Source organism: Glycine soja, chromosome 3 (genome assembly GCF_004193775.1).
Source record: "Glycine soja cultivar W05 chromosome 3, ASM419377v2, whole genome shotgun sequence".
In the NCBI taxonomy this organism is placed as follows: Eukaryota; Viridiplantae; Streptophyta; class Magnoliopsida; order Fabales; family Fabaceae; genus Glycine; species Glycine soja.
This window is the reverse complement of record NC_041004.1, coordinates 4,227,229-4,245,484: the sequence shown is the minus strand read 5'-3', so window position 1 is coordinate 4,245,484 and position 18,256 is coordinate 4,227,229. Positions and strand designations below refer to the sequence as shown.

The 18,256-nt window shown below is 31.3% G+C and overlaps 2 protein-coding genes across 3 annotated transcripts; both read left to right on the top strand.

Annotated features, from left to right (window-relative positions):
- The first annotated feature begins 258 nt into the window (after positions 1 to 258).
- LOC114405957 (putative disease resistance RPP13-like protein 1) lies at positions 259 to 4,777 on the top strand. Of its 2 annotated transcripts, XM_028368490.1 has the most exons (3): positions 261 to 4,199; positions 4,342 to 4,413; positions 4,566 to 4,777. In XM_028368490.1, exon 1 carries the CDS (start codon positions 439 to 441, stop codon positions 4,177 to 4,179), a length of 3,741 nt encoding a protein of 1,246 aa, XP_028224291.1. In that variant the 5' UTR covers positions 261 to 438; the 3' UTR covers positions 4,180 to 4,199; positions 4,342 to 4,413; positions 4,566 to 4,777. The 2 variants fall into 2 exon arrangements, with proteins under 2 accessions (XP_028224292.1, XP_028224291.1); XM_028368491.1 differs by lacking the exons at positions 4,342 to 4,413; positions 4,566 to 4,777 and having other exon boundaries at positions 259 to 3,678; positions 3,707 to 3,918.
- Positions 4,778 to 11,867: 7,090 nt separating this feature from the next.
- On the top strand, positions 11,868 to 16,435 carry LOC114405956 (putative disease resistance RPP13-like protein 1). The gene is made up of 3 exons (XM_028368489.1): positions 11,868 to 15,864; positions 16,005 to 16,076; positions 16,229 to 16,435. The coding sequence occupies exon 1, from the start codon at positions 12,125 to 12,127 to the stop codon at positions 15,842 to 15,844; it is 3,720 nt and encodes a 1,239-aa protein (XP_028224290.1). The 5' UTR covers positions 11,868 to 12,124; the 3' UTR covers positions 15,845 to 15,864; positions 16,005 to 16,076; positions 16,229 to 16,435.
- Positions 16,436 to 18,256: the final 1,821 nt, after the last annotated feature.

The following is an 18,256-nucleotide window of genomic DNA, read 5'->3' as shown; positions in this document are numbered from 1 at the left end:
TGCAGCCATCCACACATATCACCAAGAAAAAAACACACACCACGGCTCCACACGGTTTGGAAAGCGAGAAAGCTGGCCATCACTAACTTTAATTATAGCATTTTAGAAATATAATCCATTTTTTTAAAATTATCGGTAGAAATATCATCACTCTTTAAATCTCTTGAGTCTTTAATTTAGAGGAGCTAAATTCAAAATAGAAATATCAAGAAAGCAACATGTGGGGAACAAAAGGAAAGAGACTCCCAACGTGATAAGTCACCCACCACCATAATAATACAAATAATAAAAATAAAAAAGACCATACTTTTGTCTTGCACAGCAGAACGAGTGAAGGTGAAGAGAGTTGACTTAAGCCAAATCTCATCACATCAGTTCATAGCAACCAATTCCCTTGCCTTTGTCTTTCTACTCTGATCATCTTTTGTTCTTGAGATCATGGCTGCAGCACTGGTAGGTGGTGCCTTTCTCTCTGCTTTCCTTGATGTGCTTTTCGACAGGCTGGCTTCACCTGACTTTGTTGACCTGATCCGTGGAAAGAAGCTTAGCAAGAAGTTGCTTCAAAAGTTGGAGACCACTCTCAGAGTGGTTGGAGCTGTGCTTGATGATGCCGAGAAGAAACAGATCACAGACACCAATGTCAAACACTGGCTCAATGCTCTCAAAGATGCTGTCTATGAAGCCGATGACTTACTCGACCATGTTTTCACCAAAGCTGCCACCCAAAACAAGGTAAGAGACTTGTTTTCTCGCTTTTCCGATAGCAAGATCGTTAGTAAGTTGGAAGACATAGTTGTCACACTTGAGTCTCATTTAAAACTCAAGGAGAGTCTTGATTTGAAAGAGAGTGCAGTGGAGAACTTGTCATGGAAAGCTCCATCAACATCTCTGGAAGATGGATCTCATATATATGGTAGGGAGAAAGATAAGGAGGCCATAATCAAGTTGTTGTTGGAGGATAACAGTGACGGTAGAGAAGTGTCTGTGGTTCCTATTGTGGGCATGGGTGGGGTTGGAAAAACTACTTTGGTCCAATTGGTGTACAATGATGAGAATTTGAAACAGATATTTGATTTTGATTTTAAGGCATGGGTTTGTGTTTCTCAAGAATTTGATGTTCTCAAGGTCACAAAAACTATAATAGAGGCGGTGACTGGAAAGGCTTGTAAATTGAATGATCTGAATCTACTTCATCTTGAATTGATGGACAAGCTGAAAGATAAAAAATTCTTAATTGTTTTGGATGATGTTTGGACAGAGGATTATGTTGATTGGCGTCTTCTTAAGAAACCATTTAACCGTGGGATTAGGAGAAGTAAGATTCTTCTAACAACCCGCAGTGAAAAAACAGCATCTATAGTCCAAACTGTTCACACCTATCATCTAAACCAATTGTCGAATGAAGATTGTTGGTCAGTGTTTGCGAACCATGCGTGTCTTTACTCCGAATCGAACGGGAACACAACAACACTAGAAAAAATTGGAAAGGAGATTGTTAAAAAGTGCAACGGACTGCCTTTAGCAGCAGAGTCGCTTGGAGGCATGTTGAGAAGAAAGCATGACATTGGTGATTGGAATAATATTCTCAATAGTGACATTTGGGAACTTTCTGAAAGTGAGTGTAAAGTTATTCCAGCACTGAGACTTAGTTATCATTATCTCCCTCCACATTTAAAACGATGCTTTGTTTATTGTTCGTTGTATCCACAAGATTACGAATTTGAAAAAAATGAATTAATCTTGTTGTGGATGGCTGAAGATCTTTTGAAGAAACCAAGGAAAGGTAGGACTTTAGAAGAGGTTGGTCATGAGTATTTTGATGATTTGGTTTCGAGATTGTTTTTCCAACGTTCAAGTACTTGGCCTCATCGCAAATGTTTTGTGATGCATGACCTCATGCATGATCTAGCCACATCACTCGGTGGAGATTTTTACTTTAGATCAGAAGAACTTGGGAAAAAAACAAAGATCAACACCAAGACTCGTCATTTGTCATTTGCCAAATTCAATTCTTCATTCTTGGACAACCCTGATGTTGTTGGTAGAGTAAAATTTCTGAGAACTTTCTTGTCCATTATCAAATTTGCAGCTGCTCCATTCAACAATGAGGAGGCACAATGTATCATAATGTCAAAGCTTATGTACTTGAGAGTTTTATCATTTCATGACTTCAAAAGTCTGGATTCTTTGCCTGATTCAATAGGTAAATTGATCCATCTGCGCTATTTAGATCTTTCTGATTCAAGTATAGAAACACTGCCAAAGTCATTGTGTAATTTGTACAATCTGCAAACTTTGAAGTTGTGTAGTTGCAGAAAGCTGACTAAGTTGCCTAGTGACATGCGCAATCTTGTTAACTTGCGTCATCTTGACATAGATGGAACTCCTATAAAAGAGATGCCAAGAGGAATGAGTAAATTAAGTCATTTGCAACATCTGGATTTCTTTGTTGTGGGCAAGCACGAAGAGAATGGAATCAAAGAATTAGGAGGACTTTCAAATCTTCGTGGTCATCTTGAAATTAGGAACTTGGAGAATGTTTCCCAAAGTGATGAAGCGTTGGAGGCAAGGATAATGGATAAAAAACACATTAATAGTTTACAGTTGGAATGGTCTAGATGTAACAACAACAGTACCAACTTCCAACTTGAAATAGATGTGCTTTGCAAGTTACAGCCTCACTTTAACATTGAATCGTTGCAAATAGAAGGTTATGAAGGAACCAGGTTTCCAGATTGGATGGGAAATTCTTCCTACTGCAATATGACAAGTCTAACCTTACTTGATTGTGACAACTGTAGTATGCTTCCTTCACTAGGACAACTACCTTCTCTCAAGGACCTTGAAATTGCACGATTGAATAGGCTGAAGACTATTGATGCAGGTTTTTACAAGAACGAAGATTGTCGTTCTGGGACGCCCTTTCCCTCCCTTGAATCTCTGTTCATTTATGAAATGTCTTGTTGGGGGGTGTGGAGTTCCTTCGATTCAGAAGCTTTTCCTGTGCTTAAAAGTCTTGAAATACGTGGCTGCCCCAAACTAGAGGGAAGTTTGCCGAATCACCTTCCTGCTCTGACAAAACTTGTGATTAGAAATTGCGAGCTGCTTGTCTCTTCTCTCCCAACGGCTCCTGCCATTCAAAGTTTGGAGATACGTAAAAGCAATAAAGTAGCACTGCATGCGTTTCCTCTCTTGCTAGAGACTATAGAAGTAGAAGGAAGCCCAATGGTGGAGTCCATGATAGAGGCCATCACTAACATCCAACCAACTTGTCTCCGGTCTTTAACATTAAGGGATTGCTTGTCAGCCGTGTCATTTCCGGGTGGTCGTTTACCAGAATCACTGAAGAGTCTGAGTATCAAGGATCTTAAAAAACTGGAATTCCCGACGCAACACAAACATGAGTTACTGGAAAAACTGTCAATAGAAAGCAGTTGTGATTCACTCACATCTCTTCCATTGGTTACCTTTCCAAATCTCAGAGATCTTGAAATCCAAAACTGTGAAAATATGGAATATCTTTTGGTTTCAGGGGCAGAGTCATTTAAGAGTCTGTGTTCTTTTAGAATTTACCAATGCCCCAACTTTGTATCATTCTGGAGAGAAGGATTGCCTGCGCCCAACTTGATTACATTCATTGTTTCGGGCTCTGACAAGTTGAAGTCGTTGCCTGATGAGATGAGTACTCTTCTCCCAAAGTTAGAAGATCTCGGCATATTCAACTGCCCAGAAATTGAGTCCTTTCCAAAACGGGGTATGCCACCTAACCTGAGAACAGTTTGGATTGAGAATTGTGAGAAACTACTGAGCGGCCTAGCATGGCCATCCATGGGCATGCTTACTGATCTCTATCTTTGGGGTCGATGTGATGGCATCATGTCCTTCCCTAAGGAGGGTTTGCTGCCTCCCTCCCTTACGTTTCTGTTTCTATGTGGATTCTCAAATCTGGAGATGTTGGACTGCACAGGGCTTCTCCATCTCACATCCCTGCAACAATTAGAAATTAAGGGATGTCCAAAGCTGGAGAATATGGCTGGAGAAAGTCTTCCTGTCTCTCTAATAAATTTAACCATAGGGGGTTGTCCTTTGCTGGAAAAACGATGCCGCATGAAGCACCCTCAAATTTGGCCTAAAATTTCCCACATCCCTGGCATTAAGGTTGACGATAGATGGATTTAGCCACCAAGGATGACCAACAGGTATCTTCTAAGTCTAACCAACTACAAAACTATTTCTGTCAAGGATATGTTTCATTTCATGTCTTTCTCCTTTTACGTTTTACTAAATCCAATTCATTCTGAAATGGAAATTGACCTTGTATATATGTAACTGAATCTACAGAGAATCAACAAATCATCAAAGGCAACGTGGAAATTGACCTTGTATATATGTTTCGAAGAAGTAACGATACAGGTACTAAGTAACAACATTGATAAATACTTAAATATAATGATTCTCCGGAAAAATGTTACACATCAGTGTTGTTATATTCTAACTTAATTTATCCTTAAGATTATTGAGGCCAGAGTGAAAATGACCGTAGGAAACTTATTTCTGTTTTTCAGATATGGTTGATTGGCTCGGAGAAACTGTACTTACCCATGAATCTAAGTTCAAATTTGAACTAGTGCTAAATGTAACTTTTGATTTAATTGACGTCAAATTGACATTTTCTCAATAGTTGAATTTTCATTTGTGAGGTTTTTCGTTGGGTACAATGTGACGGATGAAATGGTATACCAAGTGAACTTTAGAAGGATTGGATGATTTCAGCTTATCTCTTATCCTCTGTCCTATAAATTAATAGTGGTATGATTATTCTAAAAATATGATAGATATATAGATACGTAAGAATTGATAAAAGCATAATAAATATACAATTGAAATTCGGTAAATTGAAGAACATACATACTTCTTAGACATTGCTAAAAACGAAATCAAAAATTTGTAGATCATTTTTTCCTATTGTTCACAAATAAGAATGGTACTATCAATGATCAATCTCATTTCTTTCTTGAAATTATCTATAAACAAAACAATTTTCATATTTGGTTCATCAAGAAACAATACTTTTTATATTTCTATATTATACTTACTTCTATGTTACATGACTATATTTGATTATCAGAAATTTTTTTTTAAAGAATTGGTCACTTCACATATATGTACCAGTGAAATATATCAATATATTGGTATCAGATATAGATGCATGAAGCAAATTAAAGTATCAGTACTTTGTAGCAAAACACATTCTTCAAATCATGACATGAGGTAAAAAAATAAGATGATATTTTTGTAAGTATTGGAAAAAAAAAGTAAAGCTTCTGAAATCAAAGAGACACTAATTTTCCACAACATCCTTCAATTGGGCCCAAGCTTCCTTTCCTATTGACAAATAACTGGTTGTTAGTGCCAGCCTTTTCTTTTTTCCAGTTTTCCATTGATGGTTAAAAGCTAATATGAACCTGTCACTCCTTAAAATTTCCACCAAAGTTTGGTAAATAAATATATAGGAGAGTGAATAATACAAGCCTTGCATTCTATCTCTAAGTTATTAGGTATATGAAACAGGTATGGGTATTTGGTTTTAGAAGGTACGTGGTTCATCACTATTTATATTATTACTACAAGAACCAGGTAAACTTTATTACTCTCTCTTTCTGTCTCCTTTTTTTTCTCATGTCCATTTCTTTGGTTTTTTTTCTCTGAATACACTTTTTTTCATGTTTTTTTCCAATATACACCAGTTTGTAATTTCATTTCCAATGTACACTACTTTAGACTTTGTTCTTTGATTAACATCACTTTGCAAATGAACGTGACTTTTTTTGTTTTTTTTTTTAATTTAAAATATTATAAAATATAAATATTATATTGTATAAATTTTTTATTTTTTTAAAGAAAATAATATTATTAAATACAATTATTTTTTATTATTTAATTTACTTAACATATTATTAAATACAATTATTTAATTTACTTAACATATTTTTGTTTTTTACTTAAAGAAAATAATATTATTTTTGTATTATTAAATACTGTAAAGGGTTTGTCCTGTTTCAACTCGCATTCCTACTAAGAAGAAAATTAATGGGAAAATAGAAAAAAATATAAAATTTACCGATAACATGATCATAATAGAAACAATTGTCCTAACATATCTCCATCTTTAGTTTTTTCTTAGTCAAGTGTAATTGTTTAAGTATTTTTTTGATAATGTAATATAATATTCTTTTATAAATAAATTGTTAAACAAAAAGTCTTATCATTTTTAATTAAATTTAATGGCATAAAAAAACTAATTATATTTAGTAATATAATTATATTAAAAATAATTATATTAGAAAATTCATATTTTAAATAAAAATGTTCACCTAAAAAATATGTTAAGTAAATTAAATAATAAAACAAAAATAATTATATTTAATAATATCATTTTCTTTTAAAAAAATAAAAATATTTATAGAATTTAATTTAATAAATAAATAATTTTAAAACCAATTAAAAAAATTATATAATATAATATTTATATTTTATAATATTTTAAATTAAAAAAAAAAGAAACACGTTCATTTGCAAAGTGATGTGAATCAAAACACAAAATCTAAAGTAGTGTAAATTGGAAATTAAATTACAAAGTGGTGTACATTGAGAAAAAAAATAAGAGAGAGAGTATATTCATGGAAAAAATTCATTTCTATTCCCTCTTCATAGGAAAAATTTGTTAAATTTGAAAAGATTTTAATTTTATGCGAACAAATTCTTGAGAACATGTTTAACACTCGGTTCATGCTAATGTCATTATGTGTTGTTAAGTTCTATGAGTAGAAAATTGAGTAAAAATTTGTGTTCATCAAATATTATGTGTTCGTAAAATATATTGTGATTCATGATTAGACCCTTTTAGAACAATAAATCTCTATGACAACATTATTGTGTTGTATTTGATTTCATGTTTGATTATCTAGAATCAAGCTGAAAATATAAACAGACATCAATTTAAGTAAATGTTCAACAATTTCCTTTCACATCGAGGAATTGATTTTAATTTTCAAGTTTAGAACTAATTCTAAGTTAAGCATCTTTAGGTAACTTTTGGATTAGACCAAAAATTTCATTTAAGTCTTACAACTAATTAATTTTTGGAATAAAAATATCCAAACACATGTGCAATTAATCTGCTTCAATACAACTTGTCTCAGAGCATTAAGGCACAGGAACTTAATTACGCACAGTACCCTTGCAGCCATCCACACATATCACCAAGAAAAAAACATACACCACTGGTCGTTTGGAAACAGAAATGAAACTCGTCTAAAGTGAGGGAAACATTTAAAGTGAGCAAGCTGGCCATCACTAACTTTAATAAAGCATTTTAGAAATATAATCCATGTTTTTAAAATTAACGGAAGTATTGGAAAATACCCAAGTCTCATATTGTCTACAAATAAAACTACATTAGAATATAAATGAGGAACAACCCTCACTTCTTGAGCTAACTTTTGGAGTTGTCTTTCTACTTTAAAGGAAGAAATGAATCCAGATTTCAAAACTTTTGAACAAGAATGAAGATAAAAACAAAACTCAGAAAAATATAGATGAAAATTGAAATGGGTAAGTCTCAATTTACTTGTAACATGATTTGAGAAATCCTCTTTCTCTTTGTGTTTTTTTTTTTAAAGGCCTTTTGGTTATTTGTTTTATGGTGCTATGAGAGGAATGATGATGATGGAGGCGTTATAACTAAGAAAGAGGAAGAAAAGACAGAGAAGTTGCTGTCAAGTTTAACAAATTAGAGCATAAGAGAATATTCTAACACCTTCTACTTCTAACTTCTAAGCTGTTTCACTTACCCACCTTATTAGGATATAAAAATGTTGTCTCAAGCATGTGTTTAATCATTTTAAAGACCAAATATTATAGTATGGTATATTCTTTATCTTTATGTGTTCAAAATAATAAATATTTTTTTTATTGAATGTTATTTAAGCATTGACTAGTATATGTTAAAATAATAAAGTAAAATACGTGTTACATTTAATAACGGGGATTTTCATAATAATAAAAGATTCTGAATTTCAATAAAAATACATTTGATTATCTACTTTTTGTAGTATTAAAACATTGTATTATATTGTTTTGAAATTTTGCACTATCCACTTTATAATAGTATTGAATAAGTAAAATTGTAACAAAATCTTTCTCACAAATAAAATCGCGCGTGAGATTTCAATATTATGATGGGCAGATTTTTCTCATGAATGATAGAATCTGAATTTAATTTGATATTTGCATGCTTGTTTATTTTTTCTTTATCTTTCTTACGATTAGAATTTAACAAATATATCTTATATATAAAAATAAATTTTAATGCATTAATATACTTAAATTAGATACATTGAATTTTTATAACAACCTTTGTTAATGATAAGAAAAGTCCGATCAACTAATTAAACTAATTTACACTCACGTATATAAAACCGTCTCAATTGAATTTAACTCAATTATTATCATTATTATTATAGTAATTGAAAGGAAATGCAAAATTCCCATTAGTTAAAAAAACTAGCTATTCCATAAAAAATAGCTATAAAATTCTTTTAAGGTCTTGTTAATAAATATTCTTAAATATTAATAAATCTTAAAGCTTAAAAATATTACATAAAAATACAATATTAGTATATTAAAAGTGTTTGAATTTTAATTTATCATTCAAATAAGTTGCTCTTTTTTAAAACACCTAACGACAAGTGGCGGGTGAATATTGGCAGCCAGTTAAAGCCTTCCCGTGTTGTGTTGCTTGCATCAATGATAAGACTCGAATCATTGAATTGAATGAGGAGTAAATAATCTTCCATTTTTTTTATTATTAAATTTATGAAAATGATATATATAGATTTTTTTTTCCACTTGGTTTTCTTCGTCTTATTAAAAAATTTAGTGTATTTCATTTTTGAATTTTTTTAGTGAAATACACTTTAATATTCCTTATTCATAAAACAAAAAAATGAGGTACTTTTATTAAGTGTATTTCATCTTTGTTTTAAAAGTATTGATTAAAAAAATTAAAAAAAATATTTTTTTTATTAACAAGACTCTAACAAATATTTAGGAGAGAGATGATACTTAACTGAATTCTACTAAGCCAGTATCTAGTTGGGTTTTTTTCTCACACTGCACCTTCTATTTTTTCTTTTTTTTTTTCAAAATACACCTATTGAGAAAGTATTTCCTAAACTACATTTGTTTTGAGTCCAGAGAGAGAAGTCCGGATAGAGAAGTCCGGGTTGGAGAATCTCACTTCTCTTTGGTCCCTTTTATTTTTAAATTTAAAATAAAAATTTAACTTTTTGTTATTTTTTAAAAGAAAAATTAATTCCTTTATTTGTTTTAAAATATTATTTTTATATTAAAAATATATTTAATAAAACAATAATATTAAAAAATTAATTTATTTTTAATGTAAAAATAATATTTAAAAAATAAAGGAATTAATTTTTCTTTTTAAAAAAATTAAATTTTTATTTAACAAGTTAAATTAATAAATTAATTTTTTTGTTTATAGTATTTTTTTAAAAAGATGTATAAAAACTAATTATATATTTTTTTAACAATTTATTTGTACTAAAATACATTACATCATAAAGAATATACATGCACAATAATATTTATCTAAGAAAAAATTGAAGATGAAAGTATATTGGAATACTTTTTTCTGTTATGTCTTTATTACGGAAAAATCTCACATTTTTTTTCTAATATGAATACCATAGTTGTTAGGTAAAAAACTATGGTAGGTTGTAACATGTTTCCTTCCCAAGGATTAATAATCAAATGAGGTTGGTAATGGGGATGATTCATGTGTTAATTGTTTATGCTTTCATTATTTTCATGTTTCAATTATTATTGTTAGTCCATTTTGCTATTTTTGTTTTATTATATGTTTCATTTATGATGTTTGTTTTTTTAATTTTTAGTATTTTATGTTATTTGAGTATTCTAATTTCTTAATATAATATAATTAAGATGTGATAATCATATATTAACTGTGTTTTTAATCAATCTATTTTTTTAATCACTTTGTTTTTTAGATTTATTTTAAGATTATTAATTAATTATTTTCAAACTATTAATAAATAATTAAAAAAAAAATATTCTCATTGTTTAAAAAATAATAATATTAAAAATTTTAGTTATTTTTTTATCTGAAAATAATATTTAAAAAACAAGTAAATTATTTTAAAGAAAATATAAAAAAGAATTTAATAATTTTTTTAAATTAAAAAATAATAGGAGCAAAGAGAAGTTGGGTTGCCTAACCCCGACTTCTCTCTGCAAACTAAAAAGGAGTGCTGTTTAGGAAACAATTTTGAGGCAGGTGTATTTTGGAAAAAAATAAGGAGAGAGCAAGTGTAGTGGAGTAAAAAAATCCAGTATTCTTGTAAGGTTTTGTTTGGTAGTAAAAAGAAAAAAAAATAATTGTGATGAGAAAAAATAAGTTAGAGGATAAATATCTTCAACACTTTAACAAACAAATAAAAAAGTTTTTCTAGGAAGTTCATTTAAATCTATTTTAACTATTGATAAAAATTTATACCTTTTGATTTAAAATAAAAATTATATTTTATAGAAATTATATTTATTAAATATGATAGGAGAAAAAATATTTTTTAAATATAATAAAATCTTTTCATTTGCTTGACTTAAATTTTCTTTATCTCTCATTTTACTATTGTTATTTGAGATTATCTCACTAAATATATTTTACTTGACTAATAATAACATTTTTATATAGATAAGATTAGAAGGATAATCACCAACCAATAAATTTCATGAAAGTATTTATCAAATAATTACAATAGATATATAACATATAAAAAAAGAGTTGAATTGAATAATAATTTTTCATACCACCATTTCGAAAGAATTACTTTGATCACTCCCTCTATATTATTATTATTATTATTGTAACTTTTCACAATATTCTTTATTTTATTAGTATCTATTATTTATTTTATTGATTTTATTTAATAAAAAATCACACACTTTTCTTTTTGCACACATCTTTGACATACATATAAGGATATTCAAATCTTGAATTCATTAATATTATGTTTTTAGGGATCAATTAGCATGTGTCCTTTCTTCAATTCTTTCTCTTTTGATTTGTTCAAAATTTTTTTGGTTTAATAATTTCTTAATCTCATTTTTTTTATTTTTCTCCTAACAAAATTTATTTTATATGTAAGAATTAATAAAGATTTAAATCTTTTACCACTTGATTAGAAAACACAAAACACTACCAATTATTTTAATTATTTATAATATCATGATTCAGTAACATATCTCTATGACAACTTTAATGATGTGTGTTTGATTTCATATTTGATTATAAAAAATCAGGTTGAAATATAAACTAACACGAATTTAAGTAAATATTTGACTATTTAGTTTCATATTGAACATCTTTACATAACTTTTGGATTTAACAAAAAAATTCATTTTCAATTTTACTATTAACTTATTTTTTAAATAAAAATATCCAAACACATGTGCAATCCGCTTCAATACAACTTTTTTGGAATAAAAATATCCAAAACACATGTGCAAACTGCTTCAATACAACTTGTCTCACAGCATTAAAGCACAGGAACTTAATTAAGCACAGTACCCTTCAGCCATCCACACATATCACCAAGAAAAAAACACACACCACTGCTCCACACGATTTGGAAAGCAAGAAAGCTGGCCATCACTAACTTTAATTAAAGCATTTTAGAAATATAATCCATTTTTTTTAAATTAACGGTAGAAATATCATCACTTTTTAAATCTCTTGAGTCTTTAGTTTAGAGGAGCTAAATTCAAAATAGAAATATCAAGAAAGAAACATGTGGGGAACAGGAAAGAGACTCCCAACGTGATAAGTCACCCACCACCATAATAATACAAATAAAAAAGACCATACTTTTGTCTTGCACAGCAGAACGAGTGAAGGTGAAGAGAGTTGAATTAAGCCAAATCTCATCACATCAGTTAACCTTAGCAAGAACCAACCCAGTTCATAGCAACCAATTCCCTTGCCTTTGTCTTTCTACTCTGATCATCTTTTGTTCTTGAGATCATGGCTGCAGCACTGGTCGGTGGTGCCTTTCTCTCTGCTTTCCTTGATGTGCTTTTCGACAGGCTGGCTTCACCTGACTTTGTTGACCTGATCCGTGGAAAGAAGCTTAGCAAGAAGTTGCTTCAAAAGTTGGAGACCACTCTCAGAGTGGTTGGAGCTGTGCTTGATGATGCCGAGAAGAAACAGATCACAAACACCAATGTCAAACACTGGCTCAATGATCTCAAACATGCTGTCTATGAAGCCGATGACTTACTCGACCATGTTTTCACCAAAGCTGCCATCCAAAACAAGGTAAGAGACTTGTTTTCTCGCTTTTCCGATAGCAAGATCATTAGTAAGTTGGAGGACATAGTTGTCACCCTAGAGTCTCGTTTAAAACTCAAGGAGAGTCTTGATTTGAAAGAGAGTGCAGTGGAGAACTTGTCATGGAAAGCTCCATCAACATCTCTGGAAGATGGATCTCATATATATGGTAGGGAGAAAGATAAGGAGGCCATAATCAAGTTGTTGTCGGAGGATAACAGTGACGGTAGTGAAGTGTCTGTGGTTCCTATTGTGGGCATGGGTGGGGTTGGAAAAACTACTTTGGCCCAATTGGTGTACAACGATGAGAATTTGAAAGAGAAATTTGATTTTGATTTTAAGGCATGGGTTTGTGTTTCTCAAGAATTTGATGTTCTGAAGGTCACAAAAACTATAATAGAGGCGGTGACTGGAAAGCCTTGTAACTTGAATGATCTGAATCTACTTCATCTTGAATTGATGGACAAGCTGAAAGATAAAAAATTCTTAATTGTCTTGGATGATGTTTGGACAGAGGATTATGTTGATTGGCGTCTTCTTAAGAAACCATTTAACCGTGGGATTATTAGGAGAAGTAAAATTCTTCTAACAACCCGCAGTGAAAAAACAGCATCTGTAGTCCAAACTGTTCACACCTATCATCTAAACCAATTGTCGAATGAAGATTGTTGGTCAGTGTTTGCGAACCATGCGTGTCTTTACTCCGAATCGAACGAGAACACAACAACACTAGAAAAAATTGGAAAGGAGATTATTAAAAAGTGCAACGGACTGCCTTTAGCAGCAGAGTCGCTTGGAGGCATGTTGAGAAGAAAGCATGACATTGGTGATTGGAATAATATTCTGAATAGTGACATTTGGGAACTTTCTGAAAGTGAGTGTAAAGTTATTCCAGCACTGAGACTTAGTTATCATTATCTCCCTGCACATTTAAAACGGTGCTTTGTTTATTGTTCGTTGTATCCACAAGATTACGAATTTGAAAAAAATGAATTAATCTTGTTGTGGATGGCTGAAGATCTTTTGAAGAAACCAAGGAAAGGTAGGACTTTAGAAGAGGTTGGTCATGAGTATTTTGATGATTTGGTTTCGAGATCGTTTTTCCAACGTTCAAGTACAAGTAGTTGGCCTCATCGCAAATGTTTTGTGATGCATGACCTCATGCATGATCTAGCCACATCACTCGGTGGAGATTTTTATTTTAGATCAGAAGAACTTGGGAAAGAAACAAAGATCAATACTAAGACTCGTCATTTGTCATTTGCCAAATTCAATTCTTCAGTCTTGGACAACTTTGATGTTATTGGTAGAGCAAAATTTCTGAGAACTTTCTTGTCTATTATCAATTTTGAGGCTGCTCCATTCAACAACGAGGAGGCACAATGTATCATAGTGTCGAAGCTTATGTACTTGAGAGTTTTATCATTTCATGACTTCCAAAGTCTGGATTCTTTGCCTGACTCAATAGGTAAATTGATCCATCTGCGCTATTTAGATCTCTCTCGTTCAAGTGTAGAAACACTGCCAAAGTCAGTGTGTAATTTATACAATCTGCAAACTTTGAAGTTGTATGGTTGCATCAAACTGACTAAGTTGCCTAGTGACATGTGCAATCTTGTTAACTTGCGTCATCTTGGTATTGCTGATGCTCCTATAAAAGAGATGCCGAGAGGAATGAGTAAATTAAATCATTTACAACATCTGGATTTCTTTGCTGTGGGCAAGCACGAAGAGAATGGAATCAAAGAATTGGGAGCACTTTCAAATCTTCGTGGTCAACTTGAACTTAGGAACTTGGAGAATGTTTCCCAAAGTGATGAAGCGTTGGAGGCAAGGATGATGGATAAAAAACACATTAATAGTTTACAGTTGGAATGGTCTGGATGTAACAACAACAGTACCAACTTCCAACTTGAAATAGATGTGCTTTGCAAGTTACAGCCTCACTTTAACATTGAATCGTTGGAAATAAAAGGTTATGAAGGAACCAGATTTCCAGATTGGATGGGAAATTCTTCCTACTGCAATATGATTAGTCTAAAATTGCGTGATTGTGACAACTGTAGTATGCTTCCTTCACTTGGACAACTACCTTCTCTCAAGGTCCTTGAAATTTCAAGATTGAATAGGCTGAAGACTATTGATGCAGGTTTCTACAAGAATGAAGAATGTCGTTCTGGGACGTCCTTTCCCTCCCTTGAATCTCTGTTCATTGATAACATGCCTTGTTGGGAGGTGTGGAGTTCCTTCGAGTCAGAAGCTTTTCCTGTGCTTAAAAGTCTTTACATAAATGACTGCCCCAAACTAGAGGGAAGTTTGCCGAATCACCTTCCTGCTCTGACAACACTTGTGATTAGAAATTGCGAGCTGCTTGTCTCTTCTCTCCCAACGGCTCCCGCCATTCAAAGTTTGGAGATATGTAAAAGCAATAAAGTAGCACTGCATGCGTTTCCTCTCTTGGTAGAAACTATAGAAGTAGAAGGAAGCCCAATGGTGGAGTCCATGATCGAGGCCATCACTAACATCCAACCAACTTGTCTCCTGTCTTTAAAATTAAGGGATTGCTCGTCAGCCGTGTCATTTCCGGGTGGTCGTTTACCAGAATCACTGAAGAGTCTGAGTATCAAGGATCTTAAAAAACTGGAATTCCCGACGCAACACAAACATGAGTTACTGGAAACACTGTCAATAGAAAGCAGTTGTGATTCACTCACATCTCTTCCATTGGCTACCTTTCCAAATCTCAGAGATCTCACAATCGGAAAGTGTGAAAATATGGAATATCTTTTGGTTTCAGGGGCAGAGTCATTTAAGAGTCTGTGTTCTTTGAGTATTTACCAATGCCCCAACTTTGTATCATTCTGGAGAGAAGGATTGCCTGCGCCCAACTTGATTAATTTCAGGGTTTGGGGCTCTGACAAATTGAAGTCGTTGCCTGATGATCTCGTCATATCCAACTGCCGAGAAATTGAGTCGTTTCCAGAAGGGGGTATGCCACCTAACCTGAGAACAGTTTGGATTGAGAATTGTGAGAAACTACTGAGCGGCCTAGCATGGCCATCCATGGGCATTCTTACTTATCTCTGTGTTGGGGGTCGATGTGATGGCATCAAGTCCTTCCCTAAGGAGGGTTTGCTACCTCCCTCCCTTACGTATCTGTATCTATATGACATGTCAAATCTGGAGATGTTGGACTGCACGGGGCTTCTCCATCTCACGTCCCTGCAAGAATTAACCATAGAGAGATGTCCTTTGCTGGAAAATATGGTGGGAGAAAGGCTTCCTGTCTCTCTAATAAAATTAACCATATGGGGATGTCCTTTGCTGGAAAAACGATGCCGCATGAAGCGCCCTCAAATTTGGCCTAAAATTTGCCACATCCCTGGCATTAAGGTTGACGATAGATGGATTTAGCCACCAAGGATGATCATCAGGTATCTTCTAAGTCTAACCAACTAGAAAACTATTTGTCAAGGATATGTTTCATTTCATGTCTTTCTCCTTTTACGTTTTACTAAATCCAATTCATTCTGAAATGGAAATTGACCTTGTATATATGTTACTGAATCTACAGAGAATCAACAAATCATCAAAGGCAACGTGGAAATTGACCTTGTATATATGTTTCGAAGAAGTAACGATACAGGTACTAAGTAACAACATTGATAAATACTTAAATATAATGATTCTCCGGAAAAATGTTACACATCAGTGTTGTTATATTCTAACTTAATTTATCCTTAAGATTATTGAGGCCAGAGTGAAAATGACCGTGGGAAACTTATTTCTGTTTTTCAGATATGGTTGATTGGCCCGGAGAAACTGTACTTACCCATGAATCTAAGTTCAAATTTGAACTAGTGCTAAATGTAACTTTTGATTTAATTGACGTCAAATTGACACTTTCTCAATAGTTGAATTTTCATTTGTGAAGTTTTTCGTTGGGTACAATGTAAAGGATGAAATGGTATACCAAGTGAACTTTAGAAGGATTGGATGATTTCAGCTTATCTCTTATCCTCTGTCCTATAAATTAATAGTGGTATGATTATTCTAAAAATATGATAGATATGTAGATACGTAAGAATTGATAAAAGCATAATAAATATACAATTGAAATTCGGTAAATTGAAGAACATACATACTTCTTAGACATTGCTAAAAACAAAATCAAAAATTTGTAGATCATTTTTTCCTATTGTTCACAAATAAGAATGGTACTATCAATGATCAATCTCATTTCTTTCTTGAAATTATCTATAAACAAAACAATTTTCATATTTGGTTCATCAAGAAATAATACTTTTTATATTTCTATATTATACTTACTTCTATGTTACATGACTATATTTGATTATCAGAATTTTTTTTTTAAAGAATTGGTCACTTCACATATATGTACCAGTGAAATATATCAATATATTGGTATCAGATATAGATGCATGAAGCAAATTAAAGTATCAGTACTTTGTAGCAAAACACATTCTTCAAATCATGACATGAGGTAAAAAAATAAGATGATATTTTTGTAAGTATTGGAAAAAAAAAGTAAAGCTTCTGAAATCAAAGAGACACTAATTTTCCACAACATCCTTCAATTGGGCCCAAGCTTCCTTTCCTATTGACAAATAACTGGTTGTTAGTGCCAGCCTTTTCTTTTTTCCACTTTTCCATTGATGGTTAAAAGCTAATATGAACCTGTCACTCCTTAAAATTTCCACCAAAGTTTGGTAAATAAATATATAGGAGAGTGAATAATACAAGCCTTGCATTCTATCTCTAAGTTATTAGGTATATGAAACAGGTATGGGTATTTGGTTTTAGAAGGTACATGGTTCATCACTATTTATATTATTACTACAAGAACGAGGTAAACTTTATTACTCTCTCTTTCTGTCTCCTTTTTTTTCTCATGTCCATTTCTTTGGTTTTTTTTCTCTGAATACACTTTTTTTCATGTTTTTTTCCAATATACATCAGTTTGTAATTTCATTTCCAATGTACACTTCTTTAGACTTTGTTCTTTGATTAACATCACTTTGCAAATGAACGTGACTTTTTTTGTTTTTTTTTAATTTAAAATATTATAAAATATAAATATTATATTGTATAAATTTTTTATTTTTTTAAAGAAAATAATATTATTAAATACAATTATTTTTTTATTATTTAATTTACTTAACATATTATTAAATACAATTATTTAATTTACTTAACATATTTTTGTTTTTTACTTAAAGAAAATAATATTATTTTTGTATTATTAAATACTGCAAAGGGTTTGTCCCGTTTCAACTCGCATTCCTACTAAGAAGAAAATTAATGGGAAAATAGAAAAAAATATAAAATTTACCGATAACATGATCATAATAGAAACAATTGTCCTAACATATCTCCATCTTAAGTTTTTTCTTAGTCAAGTGTAATTGTTTAAGTATTTTTTTGATAATGTAATATAATATTCTTTTATAAATAAATTGTTAAACAAAAAGTCTTATCATTTTTAATTAAATCTAATGACATAAAAAAACTAATTATATTTAGTAATATAATTATATTAAAAATAATTATATTAGAAAATTCATATTTTAAATAAAAATGTTCACCTAAAAAATATGTTAAGTAAATTAAATAATAAAACAAAAATAATTATATTTAATAATATCATTTTCTTTTAAAAAAATAAAAATATTTATAGAATTTAATTTAATAAATAAATAATTTTAAAACCAATTAAAAAAATTATATAATATAATATTTATATTTTATAATATTTTAAATTAAAAAAAAAAAAAAAAACACGTTCATTTACAAAGTGATGTGAAT

Bases quoted from the DNA above. Each gene is read 5' to 3' on its own strand.
- LOC114405957 (XM_028368490.1), top strand. From the start codon at position 439: ATGGCTGCAGCACTGGTAGGTGGTGCCTTTCTCTCTGCTTTCCTTGAT.
- LOC114405956 (XM_028368489.1), top strand. From the start codon at position 12,125: ATGGCTGCAGCACTGGTCGGTGGTGCCTTTCTCTCTGCTTTCCTTGAT.